The 22,626-nt window shown below is 39.0% G+C and overlaps 1 protein-coding gene and 1 long non-coding RNA gene across 2 annotated transcripts; both read right to left on the bottom strand.

Moving 5' to 3' along the window:
* Positions 1-2,455: 2,455 nt before the first annotated feature.
* LOC145423466 (uncharacterized) lies at positions 2,456-3,608 on the bottom strand. The gene is made up of 2 exons (XR_013904510.1): positions 3,296-3,608; positions 2,456-2,705 (listed from the first exon to the last, which is right to left on the bottom strand). It is a non-coding gene; the product is annotated as an uncharacterized LOC145423466 (long non-coding RNA).
* Positions 3,609-15,907: 12,299 nt separating this feature from the next.
* On the bottom strand, positions 15,908-22,074 carry psmb8a (proteasome 20S subunit beta 8A). Its single transcript, XM_080296005.1, has 6 exons — positions 21,787-22,074; positions 21,402-21,543; positions 20,500-20,611; positions 19,376-19,505; positions 18,599-18,803; positions 15,908-16,217 (listed from the first exon to the last, which is right to left on the bottom strand). The coding sequence occupies exons 1-6, from the start codon at positions 21,934-21,936 to the stop codon at positions 16,129-16,131; spliced, it is 828 nt and encodes a 275-aa protein (XP_080152131.1). The 5' UTR covers positions 21,937-22,074; the 3' UTR covers positions 15,908-16,128.
* Between the last annotated feature and the right edge of the window lie 552 nt (positions 22,075-22,626).

Below are 22,626 nucleotides of genomic sequence, written 5' to 3'. Positions count from 1 at the left end.
TCCTTAAAAAGCTCCAACAGCCCCCGTGGCTTCCTGCTGAACAATAACTAAAGGGAAAAAAATCTCATGGAGGCCTGGGGCACCTCCTGCCCTGCAAACAGCAGAGGGTCTAACCAGCAATCCCAATTGCATTCATCCTCGTAAAGAAATCATGGACTCTAAAGTCTTATTCAGCCGCTCCACCAACCTGTCAGTCTGAAGGTGGTAGTGTCCCTTGGTCAACGACTTAGTGTTTTGGGATTCTGGTTCTTTGATTCTTGTTCATTCATTATTGTTTTCTCTGTGTGAGTTGTTTCCTAGTTAAGTTATATTATTCCTATTGTAGGTTTTCTGGTTTGTTATTAGGTCTCTTTTCATACCCTACTCTTGTCTCAGTGTCCTGTTTGTCTGTCTTCTGGATTAGACAGGTTTATAATAGAATCTTTACACAAACTTTGCTAAAGAGCACTTCCCTTTACTCCTACAAATGTTTGGTGAGGCTCTGGAAAAGGACAGCAGCTTTCAGAAGCTTTTATCTCCCTCTCATTTAAGTCTTTGTTTTTCTTTAAGAGAAAAACAAAGACCCACTTAAATGTAATAGTTAAGGCCAAGAAAACTGATTAACTGTAACTGCAAAATTTTACACCCTAAAAAAGTTGGCTTTATCCAGACTCATAGCTCTGCCAATAACATTAATTCAATTCAATTCAATTCAATTTTATTTATATAGTGCCAAATCACAACAACAGTCGCCTCAAGGCACTTTATATTGTACAGTAGATCGCACAATAATAGATACAGAGAAAAACCCAACAATCATATGACCCCCTATGAGCAAGCACTTTGGCGACAGTGGGAAGGAAAAACTCCCTTTTAACAGGAAGAAACCTCCAGCAGAACCAGGCTCAGGGAGGGGCGGGGCCATCTGCTGCGACTGGTTGGGGTGAGAGAAGGAAGACAGGATAAAGACATTAGATGCCTAATTGATATTATGAGGGAAGCCCAAAATAAATCCCCCAGGTGACTTTTCTCCAGCTATAGCCCTCTCCCATGATGTAGAGAAAGCATTTGACACGGTAGAGTGACGGTTTCTATTCTGTGTATTGTAATCATCCAAATAAGGTGGTCAAACTTCTCTTTAACAACCCAAGAGCATTAATATTACCGAATTGTATTATATCATATAGTTATATAGTTCGATGGTCCCCCTTTTTTTTTTTTTCTTTCTCTTTGGGGCAAAGTTAACATTATTAAAACAAAATGTGCTCCAAAATTCAACTACTTACAAGCTCTCCCACTGAAGAAGTACTTCCATCAATCTCACAAGCAGCACAACCAATTCAAAAGGAATAATAAACATCCCAGAATAAAGCTTAAAATGTTAGAGCAACCAATACACCCAACTCTACACCCAAGTAGAGTTGGGTGTATTGGGGGTCCCAAACTTACTGTTATAATCATAACATTTTTAGTCTGAGCCATATAACTGAAGAAAAAATTACTGAAATGTATTTTTGGGTACATTCTGGTGCTCATACTAACATATTTAAGTTTTTGAATTTAGAACCTTCACTGCCTTTTATACTTTTTCTTAAAGGACCTGAGTACTTTGTCCCACACTGAAAAAACTTGATAATAAAATTATTTTAACATTAACAGGTCTCTAGAGTGCAATGAATTTGGTCGCAAATGCAGCCTAATTTCTCAATGGTGTGACTAAAAACAATCCTAGACAGCACCGGTGCGACCAGCCCTTTGAGTAAAAAAAAAAAAAGTCTCCGCAACTCTTATAGTCTCTGTGTGGTCAACAACGGACACACATTATGCCCATATCGTGGTCTAAACCAATCAGAGATAGTCAAGGGCAGAACCTCTCAGATGCTTATGTCCAAGGCAACATGTTCAGATATTGAGATATTCAGTTCGAAGCCTTTGAGGCTCTTTTTATTTTGACTTTCTTTTTATTTTATATATCTTAAATTATTTTAAGTTTAAATGTCAGCTCAGTGAAGCACTTTAAGCACAAGAACTTTTTCAGTACCATATTATTCGGACTACAAGGCGCAACTAAAATCCTTTCATTTCCTCAAAAGTGTGCCTTAATTCTGGTTGTGCTTACTGACGGCAAACTGATTTTATGTGGTACACACACAGCAAATCCAGCATGTCCAAATTAACACTGTCGGATTTGATTTCAACACTATTAAAGTGTCTATATGGGTCCACACCAGAGAGTGTTAATTTAACTCTTTTTGGAGAGTTGGTACGTTAACTCTGATTTAGTGTTAAACACCAAATCTGTCTGGAGTTGATAATTTAACACTTGGTGTTAAGAGTTTATATATTAACTCTCAAAGAGTATTTTAGTTTAACTATGTAAGAGTTATCTTCTAATTCATTCTAAAAAGCGGGAATTTTACTGTTCTGAACTTCTAGAAATTTCTTTTGGAAATAAACATTTACTAAAAAGATGCAATGGTTTTTGAAAAAACATTTATTCTGAACTGTGCACCACAATTTCAAAACATTTTCTGAAAGATGTAACAGTATACATGTTCTCACTTTCATTAGAATTTTGTTTATCAAAAGGTCTGACATGGTAAATGCAAATAACAGCATTCTCATCACTTATTTCTTCAATACAATATGCTTGTCCTTCATTCATCCCTTTGTGGAACTTCAACGCACTTCTGCTCTCCCCCATATTCCATCTTCACAAGCATATCCTGTGCGGAGATTGAATAAAAATTAGTTGACACTAATTAATGGCACAAATAATCCAGTAAACAATTGCAGCACAGAAAAAAAAAAAAAGGAATCCTCTTTGAGCCATTACTTGTGTAAAGTATTTTCCCAAAAGACAAGGACACAGGCAACAGGTAATACTGAACTAAATGTAAAACCTCAACCTTTTTCATTTTTACCTAAACCGTGTGCACAAAACTCTGAGGATCTAAATGCTAACGTAGAACCCAGTCAGGACATCTGCTACTGCTGTTTGCTCGTTTTTGTTTTTTTTTTTATGGGCGATCGTTTTCAGGCTTCAAGTAGCACCATTATACCAACATTTCACATTCTAGACATTGTTTTAGGTGTATTTGACCAAAGATTTAACTGAAAATTCACATGCAAGCTTTTTTCCAAGGCTGTGGTATTTGCCCGCAAACAATACCTTTCAGCTAGCTAAAACAGAATATTATGCTATCAGCGAGCAACATGGCTAATGCCTTTCACACAGCTTTGTCTCAACTCCAAAGAGCCACAGAAGTAAAAGCTCATAATAATAATTGAAACAATCTTTGAAAAAATGACTTACCAAGCATGGCAAACAACTCAAATATGTAGAGCAAAATGTTCTGAAACGGCTTCACTTCAGCTTCGATTGGAGCCGTGCTGGGGGCGGAGTCTGTGAATTCACTCTATTGGTGTCATAGCCCCTGTAGGAGTTCAGAGTTAAGAGGTCAAGAGTTAATGTTTCCATTGTAACACCTCCAGATTTGACAGAGAAACACTCATTTTTAACACTCGATTTTAACTACTATCATTTTACACCTCAGAGTTACATTGCCTCTTGGCCAGGACTCCCTTGAAAAAGAGGTCTTTGATCTCAACGGGACATTCCTGGTTAAATAAAGGTTAAATAAAAAATAAAAAAAGAATGTGACTCTGCTTAGAGTAAAATTAACTCTACTTTTGCAAGAAGACTATTAACACCAAAACATTTAACACTTTTGAATTTGCTGTGCAGCGCTCAAAAATCTGTCAAAATGTTTTAGTATGTTTTAGTGGTAAGCTATGAAGCTGCACCGCTTGATGGATTGTTGGATCATTACGGCTACTGTTGTCTGGAGCCTCGCAGAGTAATACGTACTGTGCTTCAATGTAATATTACCATATTGTGTGTGTATAAGGACCCCAAAATGGCACCTGTTAAGAGACATGCTTACGAAGCGGATTTCAAACTCTATCAGTCACGCATTAGAACATGGAAATAGAGCAGCTGCGAGAGAATTCCACATTAATGGATCAATGGTACAGAAGTAAATGGCCTGCATTTGTATAGCGCTTTTCTAGTCCCTAAGGACCCCAAAGCGCTTCACACTACATTCAGTCATCCACCCATTCACACAAGGGTGATGGCAAGCTACATTGTAGCCACAGCTGCCCTGGGGCGCACTGACAGAGGCGAGGCTGCCGGACACTGGCACCACCAGTAGGCAAACATGGGGTTAGTATCTTGCCCAAGGATATTTGGCATGCAGCCAGGAGACAGCCTGGGATCGAACCCCCGACCTTCTGATTAGTGGCTGACCTGACCTGCTCTGCCACCTGAGCTACAGCCACTCCCAGACGTGGAAGAAGCAAGAAGAATTTGATGAGTAAAGTTTGACTCATCTGACTGTTTTGTTTCGCTTAATAATCGGATGCGCCTTATGATCTAAAAAATATGGTAGCTTCTGTTTCTTGTAGAACTGTGCTCCAAATAAAGAACTTTGTGTTGACAAGCTTGTTAGTTAATCATCAAGCTGCATTAAGTACAAAATTTACTAACATAGCTTTGCCGACATGTAGCCAAATTTAACGTTTTTAAATCAAATCAAATCAAATCCCTTTTATTGTCACATCACATGTGTGAGTGAAATACTTCACAAACAACAGAGGTGTACCACTCTTCCTCCTCTGCCTCACAGCCCAAAGCGCTGTACGGTTTTGGAGGTTGTTGTGGACATACAACTGGACATTAGTGGTAAAAATAATAATAATTTAATTTACAATATTCATCAAAACCGTTTTATAAGATAAATGCATGGCATGTAGATAATCTTAGTACTTGTCATTCTCCACCCAACTTTATTTTAGGTCATTTACCCACAAGAAAAGAAGTCGCTGTATCTTGATCCACTAGATAAAATCTGTACCCCTCCATAACTTTTGCTGGGAGAAGGAAATCATCTCCAAAGTTACTGTGGTTATTGGTTATACTCTGATTTATTTTGCAAATAAACTCCTTCGTGATAGCACCGCTAGTGTACATTACAGAAGTGTCAACCCAGGATAAATTCACCGGAGAGCGATGTGTTGACATGATCCCGTCTGGTTTTACAGTATTACAGTGTCAACGTCTTTGTCTGGACAAACTATTCCCAGCAGGTTATTTCAGTGTACAGTTTAAGGTAAATAGTCTTCCGCACAGCACATTACAATGTCATGAAATTAGTATTAAGATCCATTCACAAATCAAGTCTGTTATTTTTCAGCTTTTACTCTTTATTGCAACGGCTGCAGATCAGTGACAAGTAGTGTACAGAAACGAACCTGGGCAAGTGGCTCCTCCTACTTTGCGCACTCTCGTAGATGGGGAAACAGTTTTTGCCCGGGGTAACTACTTTGGCACGACACCTGTTGGCAATGTGTGGTGAAAAAAGTGGACTAGTCGGCAGGATGCGAGTAAAGATGCAGGAGGAGAACTGTACCGGTGAGTTAACAGCATATCACTGCATCATACACCAGGAAAGGCTGTGTGGTAAAGTCCTGAAAACGGAGCATGTAATGAGCACTGTAACGCAAACTGTAAATTTTTTCCGAGCTAAAGGTTTAAATCACCGTCAATTTCAGTCCGTCACGTGGGAAATAGATTCAGAGTTTGCCAACATTCCTTAACAAATAAATTCCCCACGCTTGGGACTAATAAAGGTTATTTTATCTTATCTTATCTTATCATACAGAGGTCCGTTGGCTGAGTTGGGTAAAAGTTCTCAATAGCCTTTGAGCTCAGCAAGGAAATCTCACTTCATGGACATGGCATGTATGATGCCATGTTTTTATTCACATTTATGTTTAAAAAATATTGTTTTAGTGTGTTCAATAAATGTTTATCTTTTCTGGCCTGCGACCTAAAGTGTGCAATTGAGTTTGACACCCCTGTTTTATGGACACACAATTCTTTAGAACTGTCACGTACTGCGGTGGCAGACTGTGGACTTGTGGGGAAGTGGGACCCAAACGCAGGACTCTGGTGCAGATGAAGAGTGAGTTTTATTTACAGTGAACCGTGAAACAAGAACTATGTACATTCCCAGGAACTGTGGTCAGACCCAGGCCGTGACAAGAACCTTCTTAACTTAAATCATAATTTGATATCGCGTTTATCTTAAAGTATAAAAAAAATCTATTTTAATAGTTTGGGCCTTGGAATTGAACAGTTTATTTTATATATAGGCTCCACTTACCACAAACTGGTAATATGTTTTATTTACCTTGCACCTACCTGATGTTGTGTGCTGTTTAGAACCTAAATCTGCTCTATGTCTTCTTGTATATGATATTTAGCAAGTTTATTTATTCAAAATAGAATAAATATATTTTGCAAAACAGAATGCAAACAAAAATAATTTGAAACAGAAATTGTAAAGCAGCACTTCAACCAAACTGGAGGTTTGTTTGTGTTTCACCTTTTACTGATAAACTCTGGCTTGTATTACCTTGAGCTCTTTGCTTCACTCAAACAAAATCAATCAGCTTTCTCATTTTCATTTCACTTTTAAATTTTCTTCTTCCTTTGTACCAAGTCATAAAACACTAAAAGAGAAACTAGATAAAATACTTTAGTATGTTTCATAGCATGCAGTCAGATTAAAATACATCATCAAAGCTGAGAAAAATCATGAAATAAATGGAGGCTTCAGGAGATAATATGTAGGACAGACCTGCACTCTTTGGCTAGAAGTCTCTCCCAGTACTGACAGTCTGCAGCACTGCCTGACATGGTGCCCAGCAGGTACGGGTTGATCTCTATCACCTTGTTCACATCGTTGGATGCTGCAAAGACATGAATAAAATGTATTTTACAGTATTATTCCTAAAGTCTTGAACCACCTCATGACTGATAGTGTGTGTTTTTCTATACAGGTATGCTTTTACTGCATTGGCAGTGTGTTTGAGACTTCAGTAAACAGTAGATGGATCAACTGAAGAACCAGACGCATCTCTTATGTTGCTGGATTTTTTTCCCCCTGTTTCTTAAGGACACAGTTTTCAAATTCTGTTCATTTGCTTTAGAAAGTTTTTTTTAAGCCCAACATTTCTTCTTTTGTCCTCCACTTGTTCATATTTTTTAGGACCCACTGCACACCGTGCTGAGATAGAATCTAATGAGCCAAATTTACAGTCTTCTGACAAGTGAAGCATGTAGAGCTTTTGAAATCAACCAAGACAGCTTGCAGACTTTGCAGAACTTCACACAAAGTTTGTGTTAGCAAAATCTAATTGATGCAGATCTCCTTAGAAAAATACACACAAGACAAAGTAAAAACACACTCCTCAAACTATGAGAACCCTCACTGTCTGTGTGCTCTTTTAACAGCTAGTAGTACAAAGCACAGTGAAAACATGTGTATTTGATGCCCTCTCTTAAAGAAAAAAAAATGACAGGTTGGTGCTCAGTGAGTATATTCCTTCAGAAAAATATATACATATACAAGAATATATCTTTTTTTAAAATTGCATTTTGGGGTTGTTACAGTGAGATAAATAAAACTCACACGTAAGTTTTCATCTGAAAATGTTGAATTTGAGTAAAAACCAACGCTCCGTAGTGTGACTGTTGGCGTGATTTTGATAAAAGTTGTCATTGTTGTGCTTAAAACTGTAAAACTTGTCCTGAACTGCATGTTCAGATATTTTTCTGTCCTTCCCCTACATCTAGGATGGTGGGGGAGGCTATTAGCTATAGTGTTTAACCGCAGGCACACTTGCATGTAAGATTCTGGTTTCCTTATTTAGTAAAGAATGTTTACTTCCTGCCATGTATGGGCTCACCTGTACTTGTATATGGTGGACCAGTAAAGGGGTTAAGCCATATTGGCTGAATAAAAGGCTGCGAGGGGAGGCTGGTTTTTTTAAGTTGGCTGGGATCAGGTGAGGAGGTGGCAGCTCTGGATCCTGACCGGACTGGCTTCCCTTGCAAGTTGAAATGGATTTAGCTCTGAGTGTCTTGCTTCGTTCATGGTGATAAGTCTCTGAGCTAACGAGGCCTGTGAGTGCAGACCTAACAGTGATACTATCACTACAGGCAAAGTGGATGTTTAAAGCCATTGGGCGTGCATTTAAAATGCAACACGTCTCCTTATCAGCTGGAAATATTAAAGCCAAAACTTACAACACAAAACTTATGACATCAATGCTGGACCTGTTCTAAAATTTGAATGCACATGCATTGAAATTACAGGTCTTCTTGAGTCATTAATCAAAAATGTCTTAATTTGTAGAGGTACAAAAAATTTAAATTTTTGTCTGCTTGAATATCAGTACAGCTCTACTTATCATTGTTGAATCATTTGTTGTTATCTGTTTGTGATACTTTTTGAATGAACAATTGGATTGTTTAAATTTTCCAAGAGTTAATTTATTTGTTTGGTTACTTAAGTAGTAATCATATTGAACGCATTGTAAAGACCTGCACTTACATCCATCTAACAGTACAGGAGAGGCACAGCTCAGCAGGTTCTGAGGTAGCTGTTTACAAACTGTTGTATCCTATCTGAAGATTCTTTACAATTTTAAGTTGAGAAACATTATTCTTAAAATATTTGACCTGTATAAAGTGTGCACTATTATGTAGGTATTAATAAATAAGAACTTAAGAAGTGACATGCTTAATTTCTTGAGAAGCATAAAGATAGAGGGATCTTTATTCAGAAGTTGAAATTATGATTGTAGCTCAACCATTGTACAAAAACTTAAAAAATCTAGCGAGTGAAGACGTCCCTCGGGATAGCTCATCAAAATGACTCAAAAAAATCTTTTAATATGCTCAAAAGTGTGTCAAACCCATCTTTTCACCAAATCAATAACCTGTTGATTACTTTGGATATATTTCTGGGAGACTTTTGACAATGGTGAAGCCCAAACTTAAGAAGAATGATGCGAGTGATGTAGGCCTGGAAGCCTCTTCGGACTCACCTGGTGGGGACCCTTCCCCAGCACTGGAGAAGGAGAAATGCGTCATTAATTTCCTGTCTGATATAGACATAACAGTTTATAATATGGCAGCATCCCCCACAAGGGATATGAAGCCATTGCACACCAGCACTGCATTTATATTATACTTCAATCAAGATATAGTGTGGCAGAGGTGTGGTCCCGGGCGCGGCTGCAGGGGAGGAGTGGTGCAGTGAGCTCAACGGGGCGGTGCTGGAGACGCAGGTGAGAACAGCTGATGGCGTTTGGACTGATGATGGTTTCCTTCCCTTTTATAGTGAGACGGGAGAGGAGCGGAGGGGAGGCTGGAAATCAGCTGAGACCAGAGCTGTCAGACTGTGGTCGGTCATAACAAATGAAAACGATAAATAAACGTGGCATCTGGTGACAAACACTGTGCGTGTGTGAAGTGCATTTCACAATAGTTATTGATTTATTATTGATTTATTTAGTTATAATTATTAGTATTTAATCATATTAGCACAATGGGGGTGACAAAAATATTTCACATACTAGAAATGCTGCTCAGCATTTCATAAATTACATTTTCAACAAATGTTGGAGTAAAAACACAGTTACAGTGAGAACGTGTCTGTCTGCAAATATTAACTAAACATTTCTATGTGCTACAGAATAGACATAATGGTAAATGTGCTGAGGTGAAACTAAACTTTAAATAATATTACCACTACAGTCTGTTAACCACCAAATTAATCTATGCTGGTCAGCTAGCTAAACGTCTTTACTTTAGCAGCCCAAATCAGAGGCTAACATTAGCATTTGTTAGTGTCAGCCAGGAAGGTCTGAGGCTTAAACTAGGGTTAGTGTCACTTTGCCTGAAATCCTTTAAAAGGTACAGTAGAGCCAACTGTAAAACACAGGTATTGATATAGTACTTATTAGAGTCCTAGAATAATTTCTTCCTCTCTATACATCAGTAGAACCATGAAGTTTTTCCCAGTTATCCACATGGCTGACTTTCGCTAATTAGCTAATTAGCAGTCACAGCTGTGTAATACCTGGAGAGAAGCAGACAGCTAACTATGGTTATTATGAAAACTGGTTCAGCTACTGAAGGGCAAAACTGGAGGTTTCATAGCAAAGGTTATTTTAACATTAACTAAAATGGAAAGCTTAAGTCATGTTAAACCTAAATAATTATTATTTTAAAAATGAGTCAGCAAAATATTCCTGACTTGTCTGGAGACAGCAGAAACCAGTTAACAAATAAATTAACAATTCTTTCTAAATAAAAACGTGGAGTCTTTTGAGAAACATTATTTTAAGAAAAGAAATTTTGAGTTTAAATATTTACCACAGAAATTTGAAGGCAGTTTCTCCAGAGTCCAAAATCCAGATGAAGACTAAAAGAAGCCTAATGGCTACTCTTGCTCTTCCTTTTCCCTTCTTTTGAGGTTATTTTTCCCACAATGCATTGCAGTAGTTGAGAAATACAGAAAAATACCTGTAAATGATTAATACAGAAAATTCCTTCACATTTATACAGTAGATTGTACTGTATTTTTATGGATCTTTTCTACAATGCTTGGCTAAGGCGTTATTCTTCAGGACCCTCAGGAGTGCAGTCGCTGCTGTGCCTTCTTGATCATAGCTGTGGTGTTTGTTTTCCAGGATAGGTCACCACTCGGGTACAGGCCCAGGAACTTGAAGTCAGAGACCCTCTCCACACAGTCCCCATTAATGTGTAAAGGCTGAGGATCAGATTTGTTCCTTCTGAAGTCAACAGTTATTTCTTTGGTTTTTGTAGTGTTGAGATCCAGGTTGTTTTGGCTGCACAATGGTGACAGTTTTTCCACTTTGTCCCTGTCATCTCCTCCCGTGATGAGCCCGATCACAGTTGTGTCGTCCGCAGACTTCACAATGGCGTTGGGTGGGTGGGTGGAGGTGCAGTCATGAGTGCATAGAGTGTACAGCAGGGGACTCACCACACATCCCTGAGGGGAGCCGGTGTTAAGGCTGTGTTGAGGAGAGGTGGGGCCCTATTTCGACTCTCTATCGGCAGTCTCTGAGGAAGTCCTCGATCCAGAGTCAGGTGGAGTGTGGGAGGCCGAGGTCGTGTAGTTAGCCAAGTTAAAATCAATAAAGAGAAACCTGATGTAACTGTCCTGTTGTTCTAAGTGAGTTAGCATTGTATGGAGGGCTATGGGTATGGCATCCTGTGTCGATCTGTTCTTCCTGTATGCGAACTGGTGGGGATCGAATGTGGCTGGGAGTCCTTGAATGATGTGGGTTCTGACCAGTTTCTCGAGACACTTCAAAATGACTGGAGTAAGAGCCACTGGCCAGAAATCATTTAGGCACTGGCTGGTAGTTTTCTTTGGAATGGGGATTATGGTAGAGGACTTCAGGCAGGGTGGAATGGTGGCCTATGTTAAGGACAGATTGAATATTTTAGTAAAGACCCCTGCGAGCTGTTTTTTCCTTTAGCACCCTACCAGAGACGCCGTCGGGACCTGCTGCTTTCTTGGGGTTTACTGCCCTTGTGGTGGCTGTAGCTCAGGTGGCAGAGCAGGTCAGCCGCTAACCAGAAGCTCGGTGGTTCGAGCTCAGGCTGCATGCCAAATATCCTTGGGCAAGATACTAACCCCACATTGCTCTCCGATGCATCCATCGGAGTGTGAATGTGTATGAATGTTAGATACTTAGCACTTAGTGAATGGGTGTGATTGATTGTGTGAATTAATTAGTTGTGTAAAGCGCTTTGAGTGCTCAGATAGAGTAGAAAAGCGCTATATAAGAACAAGTCCATTTACCTTAGTACACACCTCACATCATGCTCCTCAACAGTGACGATGTGGCTGGTGGATGTGATGTAGCCTCTTCTGGTGTTTTCTGTTTGAAGCAGGCACAGAAGCAGTTCAACTTCTCTACGAGTGTAGCATCACCATCCACAGCATTTGTTCTGGGTTAGTAGTTGGTGATGTTATGGACTCCCCTCCAGACCTGCCTTGAGTTATAACTACGGAGGTGGTCCTCAATTTTGTTTTTGGAGTCTAGCTTAGCCCGTGTGATGCCGTTTTTTTAAGGTTTTCCCTAGCTGCACTGTACAGTTCTACGTCTACAGACCTATAGGCAGCGTTTCTTTCCTTCAGCAGGGTCTTGACCTCTCTTGTCATCCAGGGTTTTTGATTGGCATACACGCTGATATGTTTTTCAATAGTGACAGTGTCTGTGCAATGCTTCATGTAGGAGAATACAGATGTAGTGTACTCCTCCAGGTACTGAGATTGAAATATGCTCCAGTCTGTTAGCTTAAAACAGTCCTGTAGTTTTTCTGAGACAACTTCAGGCCAAGTTTTCACCGTTTTAAAAATGGGGGAGGTTTCTTTTCCTGAGGGGGGTGTGAGCTGGCAGCATAAACAGGGATATGTGAAGCTATATACAGTGCCATACCTTTACAGCGGTATGGCATCACACTGGAGCCTATCCCAGCTGTCATAGGCCGCGAGGCGGGGTACACCCTGGACAGGTCGCCAGTCTGTCACAGGGCTAACACAAAGAGACAGACATCTATTCGCACTCATATTCACACCTATGGGCAATTTAGATTTTTCAATTAACCTATCCCCACTACCTGCATGTCTTTGGACAGTGGGAGGAAGCCGGAGTACCCGGGGAGAACCCACGCAAACATGGGGAGAACATGCAAACTCCACACAGAAAGACCCCGGCCTGATGGTGGAATTAAACTCAGGACCTTCTTGCTGTGAGACAACAGTGCTAACCACCGTGCTGCCCCCCTTTACAGTGGTATTTAATGTAAATGATATCATAGTAATTATTTATGAGTTATTGCATATCTCAATGCCACCATGCATTGTGTACAATATCTGTTAGTGGAGTCTAAAAATAATAATATGAAACTTACTCTAAATACATAAATGTGCATTTGCTTACAAATGTGTAAGACTATAGATTAAAGAAGAGGTACCGACGGGCAGATAAATGGGACTCCTTTATTTTGTGATGAACTTACATTTCAACTGTAAAACACACAAATTTGACATGAACAATGATGCATCAGTTTTGATATTAACGAGTCAGAGGAGGGATAACAAGAATATTTTCATGGATGGAAACTATTTAGACATTATGCAAGATATTGACCACTGTTAAAGGTAGTTCTGCATTTCGGGACAATGAGACTTTTGCTGCGTGTGCTTCGATGGTCCATCGTGGAGGCATGCATGGGCTGGGAGGGGTTGTCCATGATACAAAGAAGCTTTTTTAGCATTCTCCTCTCAGACACCTCCTCTAGGTTCTTCGGTCTGACACCCAGGACAGAACCAGCCTTTTTAATCAGTTTGTTCAGCCTGTTGGCATCAGCTGTCTTCACCACTGCCCCAGCACACAGCTGCAAAGAACACAGCGCTCTCTACCACAGAGTGATAGAACATTGTCAGCATTTTCCTACAAACATTAAAGGACCTGAGCCGCCTCAGTAGGAAAAGCCAACTCTGCCCTTTTTTAAAGACAGCATTGGTGTTCTTGGTCCAGTCCATTTTACAGTCCAAGTGTACCTCCACGATCTCTACATCAGCCCCTCTGATGATGACAGGGGTAGGAGGAGGAGCCTGCTTCCTAAAGTCCATAATCAGTTCTTTTGTCTTTGTGATGTTAAGTTGTAGATGGTTAAGCTCACACCACTCAACAAAGCTGTCCACCACACTCCTGTACTCCTCCTCCTGTCCATCTCTGATACATCCCACAATGGCAGAGTCATCAGAGAATTTCTGCAGATGACATGACTGAGACTTGTCTTCATGACATGTGAATTCAGAGCCACTGGCCTGTAGTCACTGGGGGTCGACGGGTTCGTCTTTGTAGGGACAGGAACCAGGCAGGATGTCTTCCAGCGTGATGGGACCCTCTGCAGTTTCAGACTCATGTTGAAGATCCGTTGTAGAACTCCAGACAGCAGGGAAGCACAGCACCTGAGGGCCCTGGGACTGACACCATCCGGGCCAGCAGCTTTACTGGAGTGGAGTCTGCCCAATTCCCTTTTGATGTTATCTTCTGAGAGGGACAGGGTAAGACAGGAGAGGGGGGAGGAGAATGGAGTCGATGGAGAAGATGAGAAAAGCTGGGTGTGGAGACAGGAGACGCGGGGCAGTCGAATCTATTGAAATGTAGATTTAGGTTGTTTGCACTTTCAACGTCCCCATCCATCCCAACACCTCTGTTTTGTTTCAGGCCAGTAATGGCCCGCATTCCATTCTACACCCCCCTGGTGTTGTTTTCCTGCAGTTTGATTTCCAGCCTCCTCCTGTAAGACTCTTTTCCCTCTGCAATCATGGCTTTCAGCTCCTTCTGCACCATTTTCAATTTTAGAGCTGAGCCCCAACAGAAACCTGCTCTAGAATAATGCAAGGACTTTGTTGATTTTATTTTATTGAAACATTGATTCACACTTCTACACATAGACTGGTGCACAATAAAAACATCTCTGCCTTTTTTCTCAGGAGTTCACACAGAGCAACAGTCATGTTTCTTTCTTTTACTTTCCCCAACAGTTGCAATTACATAACACTGAAACATAGCTGAGACTGTGTTAGAATAGTCTATTGCAATGTCTGAACATATACTACCCATCACACATGTCAGCTGGTTTATACGGACGAATAGTTTGCAGTAAAACAACTCTGCATAAATCCTGCACTCCACCTTAGGACCGCACAGTCCCCAGTCATTTCTATCAGAAGAATTCACTCTTTTATCATAAACATAGTCGTACTTCTTCAGCGTCCTCTCATTGTTGTCAGAGAGAAAGAGAAAAATACATGCATAGAACCTTACACTAAATTATTTTGTGACTACATCACTTGCTCTGTCATTTTTGAGCTGCTGTTGTTAGAATGCTACTGCATTCGGTGTGGTCCATCAGAGGTGAATTCACCTGTTAGCTCAGGTAAGGCATCACAGGTCTGATGGAGAAGCCAACAGATTTGAGATTCATCACAGCTAATCACGTGAATGCTGCAAAGATTGATACAAAGTGCCAACTTGACTTGGTTCAACATAAAATTGATAGCAGACTGACTTGTAACCATTTTATAGCTGTTTAGACATCAAAGTCACTTTTAAGATGGCAACAGACTGGGAGAGGTCTCAAACCTGGTCCCTGTCTTTGAAGCAACCATTTCAATGTCAGAGAGACCTCAAACTGGTTAGACGTATTTGCAGTAATTTTGGTTACAGGGCATTCTCTAACCCTACTGTGACTGTAGTGAAAGTATCAGAGTAACTCATGATATTAAAACGGCAAAATCTGTCTTAAGTCCAAAGGCAGGGTAAGTAATACACCTGGGCTTTTTCTTCAAACATCAAAATGTGTTTTGTGAAAATCATCTACTTTCACTAAATATTACCCAGTTACTCATTATTAATAAATGAAAGGAAGCATTTTTACACAAGAACACATTTGTAATGATTTTCTTCAGCAGCTTTTAAGTGGAATAAACTTGCTGTGCTCTGTGGTTTTTTACTTTCAGCTGCTCCATTTCTTTATTTTTCTTTTTTGTGTTGCAAGAAATGTTTCTGCAAGTTTATTAAAACAGAATTTTATTTTTTAAACCTTTCACTGTGTGAATATGACATGAACATATCCTCTCACCCCTTACAGTCCCACTGTATTCATGTTTTGTCCCCTATCTGCACAGCAATTGACGACATCGCAAAGCAGCACTATTTTAACAGCTTTTTCAATGTTATGTGCTTCATTATGGCACAAAAGGCCAAGAAGATGTATATTAAGTATATAGGTTCGACATATTCTTTAGTTTGTTGCTGATAGAAAGCAAATGAGAACTTCCACCTGGTAATATATTTTTAGCATTTCATGATGTTTTATTTTTAAAGAAATTATTTTTTATATTTTGTTATACAAAACATAAGTTTGTACCTGAAACTTGATGATTACATAACAGAGTCAGTTGAAGAAAAGTCTTTATTTGGAGCTGTTGTTCTGTAAGTAAGTTAACTTTAATCATTTGTCTTTTAACCACAAAACATATCCTAAACTGCATAAGCTTGTAGGGCTAGAGCATTGAGATGTTCTTTTACATAATGTAAAGTTCAATAACCAATAATCATGTTGAACACACATCACTGGATGATGATGATGATAGTTTGCTGATATTGGAGTAAAACTCAGAACATTCCCTTCCTGTAGCGATGGATCAACTCGGACACGTCCTCCTTACACACTTTTATCCAGCCGTCCTCCTGCATGTGGTACACTACAAAAACACACAAACACAGGTGAACACTTATAAACACATTATCCTGCATACATGAATGTGAAGACAAAAGATTTACCGCAAACACAAATGAATGTTTATAAAACTTTCAGACTACAGAGTTTTTAAAAATTATTTTCGATATATTAGATGTCAGGAAAAAGACGGTGAGAGGAAAAAGAGTAGAATCAGAGACATATTTGAGAAAAATGAATTCTGAATTGAAAACTATGAATTTTTTTTACAACAGCAACGTTGGTGATAGAAGTAGTATTACAGCACCACACACACGCTAGAAATTTGTTGGCTGCACATCCTGTTCCTGTTGCAATCTCCTGTTCCATCAAATCCCAAAGCTGCTCTATCGGATCGAGATCTGGTGACTGTGGAGGTCATATGAGTTCAGTGAACTCATTGTCATGTTCAATAAAATAAGTTTGAGATGATTTGAGCTTTTAAACATGGATCGTTATCCCACTTTAAGCAGCCATTCAAAGATGGGTGCACTGTGGTCACAAAGGGATGGACATGTTCAGCATCCAATCTCAGATAGGTTGGTGTGTTTAAACAATGCGAGTTTGTGCTAAGAGCTCCAAAGTATGCCAAGAAAATATCCCCACACTACTGCATCTAAAGCAGCCTGAACTGTTAACACAAGGCATGATGGATCCATGCTGTCATGTTATTTATGCCAAATTGTGACCCCACCATCTGAATTTGGCAGCAGAAATCGGGCCTTATCAGACCAGACTACATCAAATCTTCTGTCGTCCATGTTTGTTGAGCCTCTTTAAATTGCAGCCTCAGTTTTCTGTTCTTTGCTGAGAGGAGTGACACCTGGCGCGATCTTCTGCTACTACAGCCCATCTGCTTCAAGGTTTGGCATGCTGTGCTTTCAGAAAGCTCTTCTGCATGCCCTGTTTGTAACACGTGGATGATTGAGTTACTGTTGCCTTCCTATCAGCTCAATATTACCCAGAGAACTGCCGCTAACTGAATTATTTTCTCTTTTTCTGACCTTTCTCTGTAAACCTTAGAGATGATTGTATGGGAAAGTCCCAGAAGATCAGCATTTTCTGAAATACTCAGACCAGCTCGTCTGGCTCCAGCCACCAAGCCATATTCAGAGTCATTTTAATCACATTTCTTCCTCATTCTGATAATCAGTTAGAATTTCAGCAGGTTGTTTTGAACATGTCTATATACCTAAATGCAGCAAGCTGTTGTGAGATTATTATACACACACATATATATTTGTGTTAACAAACAGCTAAACAGATGTACCTAATAAACTGACGGGTGACTGTATACTTCAAGGCCACTGTTCTCATTTCCTGTATTCTTTGAATATTTGCCAAGGTGTAGTTGCTTAAACTGTGTACATGCAGTATACAGAATACTGTATATATATATATTTTATATATCTTATGCTACCTTATACTTCTAATCAAAGAATTGTTGAATCATTATAGGGCTAGAGGCCACTTTATGCCTTTGATTAAAGATTGTGCAATCATTACACTGTTTTATGATGCATTATATTGCTGAGTATAAGAAATGCTGCTTGTGTAGAATCATGGCCTTCCTTTTCTGATTACAAAGAACAGAACATACTGTGTAGAGGTTGTCTGCCCCATCTCACCAGGAGGAGATGAAACAGGAAGCCAAGGCCGTCACTTATATATATATATATATAAATCTTTACACATCTTTATATGTTTATAATTGTGTTAACAAACAGCTGAACAGTTGTACTGCATCCTTCAAGGCCACTGTTCTGATTTCCTGTATTCTTTGAATATTTGCCAAGGTGTAGTTGCTTGCACTGTATACATGCAGTAAACAGTATATTTTAGTTTTTATCAGTTCTACATACATACTTTTATTTTAATTAATCAAAGGACAAATGTATACAAAACAACAGGAAATGAAAGACTGTCAGACTGCATTTGGCTCTTTGAGCTAAATACTAACATGAGCAAATTCTTACATTGAGTAGTTGTACCTTTATTGTCAGAATCAGAATACTTAATTAATCCCTGAGGAAATAATGTATTATTTACAAAGAAAACTTTGTAGTATTAGCTAATTAGCACTAAATACCAAATATCACTGATGCTAATATGAACCACTGAAGTTTGTGCCTGACATAGGGTGAGGAAAGATTACCCAAGTTCTTGGTTCTCTAGGGAACACCAATGTACTAACTGATCTATCCAGTAATTCAGATATCAGTCTGGCTCAAGTGAATTTATTTACTAACTGGTAGACCAGAATGGTCATTCTTTTAGTTATGCTATCAAATGGCTTAAAAAACAAACAAACAAAAAAAAACAACCCTCAAACAAACAAGAAGTTTCTTGTGCTCTCTGCATACTTACTGTTTACCACTCCACCAGAGTAGGCGTCTCTGTGTGTAGCGTGAGCGATGCCCCGACGGCCGAGTTCATACGCCTCCTCTACTGTCATGTCTTCCCTGTAACCGCTGTCCACCACACCGTAGGCATAGCTGTTCCCACAGCCGGTGGAAAACATGCGGCCAGACAGACGCGTCCCATTATCATCCACATAGTACAGACCAGGACCCTGCAGAACAGACAGTCTGTTATGTAAACTGAATTTTATTATTTTAAAGGCTAAAGTGGACATAGTGCATTTTCTTAAAATTATTCTCACATCAGCTGCTCTCATTAATTACCAGCCTGCACTGTAACATTACTACCTATTGATTTTAGCTGATGTAATTATCTGATCCAGGATATATGCAGTACTGTATATGCTTTTACCTTCTAATGTCTTTAAGATTACACTGATGATCACAAGATTTTGAAGCCTATTAGATGGTTTCAGAGTCATACAACATTTTGATATTATTTCCTTTTATACATCATTTAATCAATATGTCATGTTTGTTGTGCTATTATGTATGTTTCTTTAAACTGCACAGACACTTGTGTGGTCTTAAAAGGGGTCACTGAATTTAAGGATGTGGTCATCCAACTTCTCGTGGATTCTAATCAAAACCACAATGTTACTAACAATGTTTTTACAACATAGTAGCATACAATATTAGGCTCGGCTTTAGCTGAGCTAATTAAGTGAGACAATCATTTTTCAGTTGTGAACAGTAAAATCACACAAACCCACCCTCAGCTTACCTCTTTGTCCCATCCACAGATCATGCTCCCCATGGAGAGGCCCATTCCTCTGTAGCCCAGCATCATGTTAGATAACAGCTTAGAGGCAGCAGCTACAGAGATACGGTGGTTGTTCCTCAGCCTGTAAAGTCTGGATGAAATTACAATAAATTATTGATTTATGAACAAGTCATTTCACAAATTGTTCAACTATGTGGTCAGTCCAGATTATCCTGAATTTATAATCTGTCAAAAAAAAATCCTCCATATAGCCCTCCTGATGTTTTTTTTAACATTGTCTCTTTCAAAATGGAAAAGAACAAGGGAACCGAGTATCACACAGTGGATAAAACAAATGATGGTGGCTTTGCCATTGGAGCGGATAACATGTATACTGAAAAGGAAATTGGATGTTTTTGAGAAGGTGTGGAGACCATTTGTGAATTTTGTAGAAGGATTTGTATTATCTGAGGAGGACGAGGACTGAGGGCAATGACATTTGATTTGGGATAATGATAAATTTAGGCCTTTAACGGAGTGACAAATCTGATGACTTTTTTGTTTTCTTTTTGCTGTCTGAGAGGAGTGTATGTTCATGTAGTATTTAGAATGTTGGACTGTTTGTAAGTCATTAAAATGTAAAAAAAATAATAAAGATATTGTTGGAAAAAAACATTGTCTCTTTCATTGAAAGAAAGCCCTCCTGATTTTAAGACGTGCAGGAAAGTTCACAGGCGTGGAGCATATATTTTGTTTGTTGTAATGAGATGAAAATAGAAAAAAATTGTATGTTTTTATATAAAAAACAAGGTATGTGATGACTACGTCAATTTAATAAATCTGTATTCATTGTGTTTCAGTAAGTTATAATTCTCAAAGGCTTGACTTGAATTCCACACAAGAACCTCTTGTTGTGAAGTCTTAATTAAGCTCTTTGCTCCACTCAAACAAAATCAGTTTTCTTATTTTCATTCCACTTTTAAAGTTTCTTCTTTCTTTGTTCAAAGTCATAAAACATTCAAGGAGAAACTAGATAAAATACTTTAGTGTGTTTCCTATCATGCGATCAGGCAACAATACATCATCAAAGCTGAGAAAAATCATGAAATAATTGAAGTCTTTAGGAGATAATATGTAGGACAGACCTGCACTCTTTGGCCAAGAGTCTCTCCCAGTACTGACAGTCTGCAGCGCTGCCTGACATGGTGCCCAGCAGGTACGGGTTGATCTCTATCACCTTGTTCACATCGTTGGATGCTGCAAAGACATGAATAAAATGTATTTTACAATACTATTCCTAAAGTCTTGAGCCACCTCATTAATGATAGTGTGTGTTTTTCTATACAGGTATGCTTTTACTGCATTGGCAGTGTGTTTGAGATCATTGTCATACTGAACAATTAAGACTTCAGGGAACACTAGGTGGATCAGCTGAGGTCCAAGCATATCTCTTAGGTTGTACAGATTTTTTAGGACCCACTGCACACCATGCTGAGATATGCCAAGTTTTCAGCTAAGGGCTGTTTTGGGAATCATCTTGTTGGTATAAAAATAACACTTTATGTCAAACTGTGTTATTTATGGCATTTTTCATAGATTCCGCTAAAGATTTGTGTAAACAAATTGTGTTTTTGGCTGCTAGTATCAAAGTAGCTAAAGATCAAATTTTAAATCACCTCTTTTCTAACTTGTCAGTTATGTGTGGACAGAACATTGGTTCCCCCTTAGAAGCTTTTATATGCTTGAATGAGTCATAAGTCAGTGTTAAGTGGCTTACCACTGGAATCAAAATTTAAAAGGGCGTCTCAAGTCTTCTTTTACAGTACTGTAGGAAATGTATAAAAATTAAGAGTAACCACATGGAGAAGCAAATCTCTACCCTCCTTACACACCTGTTGTGTAATATTTGGACATTTTACTGGAAGCTGTACCACCTTAATTGTGGTTGGACAATAACTGATTGGGTCATTATTCCCTTCGCCAAATGGGAATGCATAATGTTTCCAAATCATTTTGTGTATTTTAAGTGATAAAGATCCCCATTTACCTAAGTAACGCCCGGCTGAAGCTCTGGAGTCCACAGCCACGATGACTCCATGCCTGAACTTGAAGGCCAGAGTGGTGGTCCCGTGGTTCATTTCAATACACACACCTCCATCGCTGTTACAGGACTTCAGAAACCCTGACGGCTGAAATGAAACCCCAAAATAAACAGAATGGGACGCGTGATCTGTGATAGCGCATGAAAAATGAAGTTTAATGTTTCTGATATTCTTACAATCACGATTGTTTATATAAGTGATTCAACAGGAAGTAAAAACGCTCAATGAGCACAACAGACGCGTAAAATTTAGGCCAGGGCGCGACTGACGCTTACGGCAGGTTTACTGTATTCACTTTGTTAATTTAATGCCAGATTTAAAGTCACTCACCTCTACACCAGGCGGAACCGCAAATTCTTGAGTTTTGCTCCCAAATTTGTAGTGGTTGGTTCGGTCAACGAGGTGCCGCTGTCTCACTGGAAGAATCTGTCCGCGGACTTCAGAAAAAGACTGAAAGTCGCTCACTTGAAGAAGTGCCATTATCTACTTAAATAGATAAACTATATTTTAAATTTATATATGTTTATGCAGAGTAGGTGTCGAGTTTTCTAAAAATGACGAAGGCGATTGACACCAAGGGTGGTTTCCTTGTACGTGACAAAGAAATAGAAAGTGAAAGGGTTTTTAATGGTTCGTTTAAAATATTATATTGTCTTTTCTTTAAAAAAAAAAGATACAAGCATTGTAAACAAAATAATACCGAGATGCAACCATTTGCATATACGAATTTGTTTTAAACGAATTTGTTTTAAACCAAAAACTTAGTTAATCAAAATAAACTCTGCTGCAGAAGGCTGAAAACCGAACTGACCAATAGAAAAACGTTATTTTGTCATCATCAGTCTCTAAGCGGAAATGCAGCCCTCAGGTTCTGTCACTAATGAGCTCACTAACATCAGTTATAAAAAAAATATAGCTATAATTTACTGCAGTTAGATTAAAATGCAGTACAGTAACCTGCTTTGTAATCATCCTGTTTGGATATTACCATATTAGTTTTAATTATGTTTATTGTTATTTTATTCCTTTTATTTCTTTATACCGATGTTCCAGTATTGACTTTTTTTTAATTAATTTATACCTTTGCTTTCATTTTTTTCCTGTTTATTCCCTACACTAAGGCGGTTATATCTTGGTAGTTTGTGTGTCTGCAGGTCATTTTGTGTGTAA

The sequence above is a fragment of the Astatotilapia calliptera genome, chromosome 22, assembly GCF_964374335.1.
Source record: "Astatotilapia calliptera chromosome 22, fAstCal68.1, whole genome shotgun sequence".
NCBI lineage: Eukaryota > Metazoa > Chordata > Actinopteri > Cichliformes > Cichlidae > Astatotilapia > Astatotilapia calliptera.
This window is presented reverse-complemented; position numbering and strand designations above follow the sequence as displayed.

Excerpts from the sequence above, each read along its gene's own strand:
- psmb8a (XM_080296005.1), bottom strand. The coding sequence starts at position 21,936 with ATGGCACTTCTTCAAGTGAGCGACTTTCAGTCTTTTTCTGAAGTCCGC. Across the intron at positions 20,612-21,401 it reads TTCAGCCGGGCGTTACTTAG|CATCCAACGATGTGAACAAG; the intron begins GTAAATGGGGAT and ends ATGTCTTTGCAG. Across the intron at positions 18,804-19,375 it reads TCTGTGGATGGGACAAAGAG|GGTCCTGGTCTGTACTATGT; the intron begins GTAAGCTGAGGG and ends TCTGTTCTGCAG.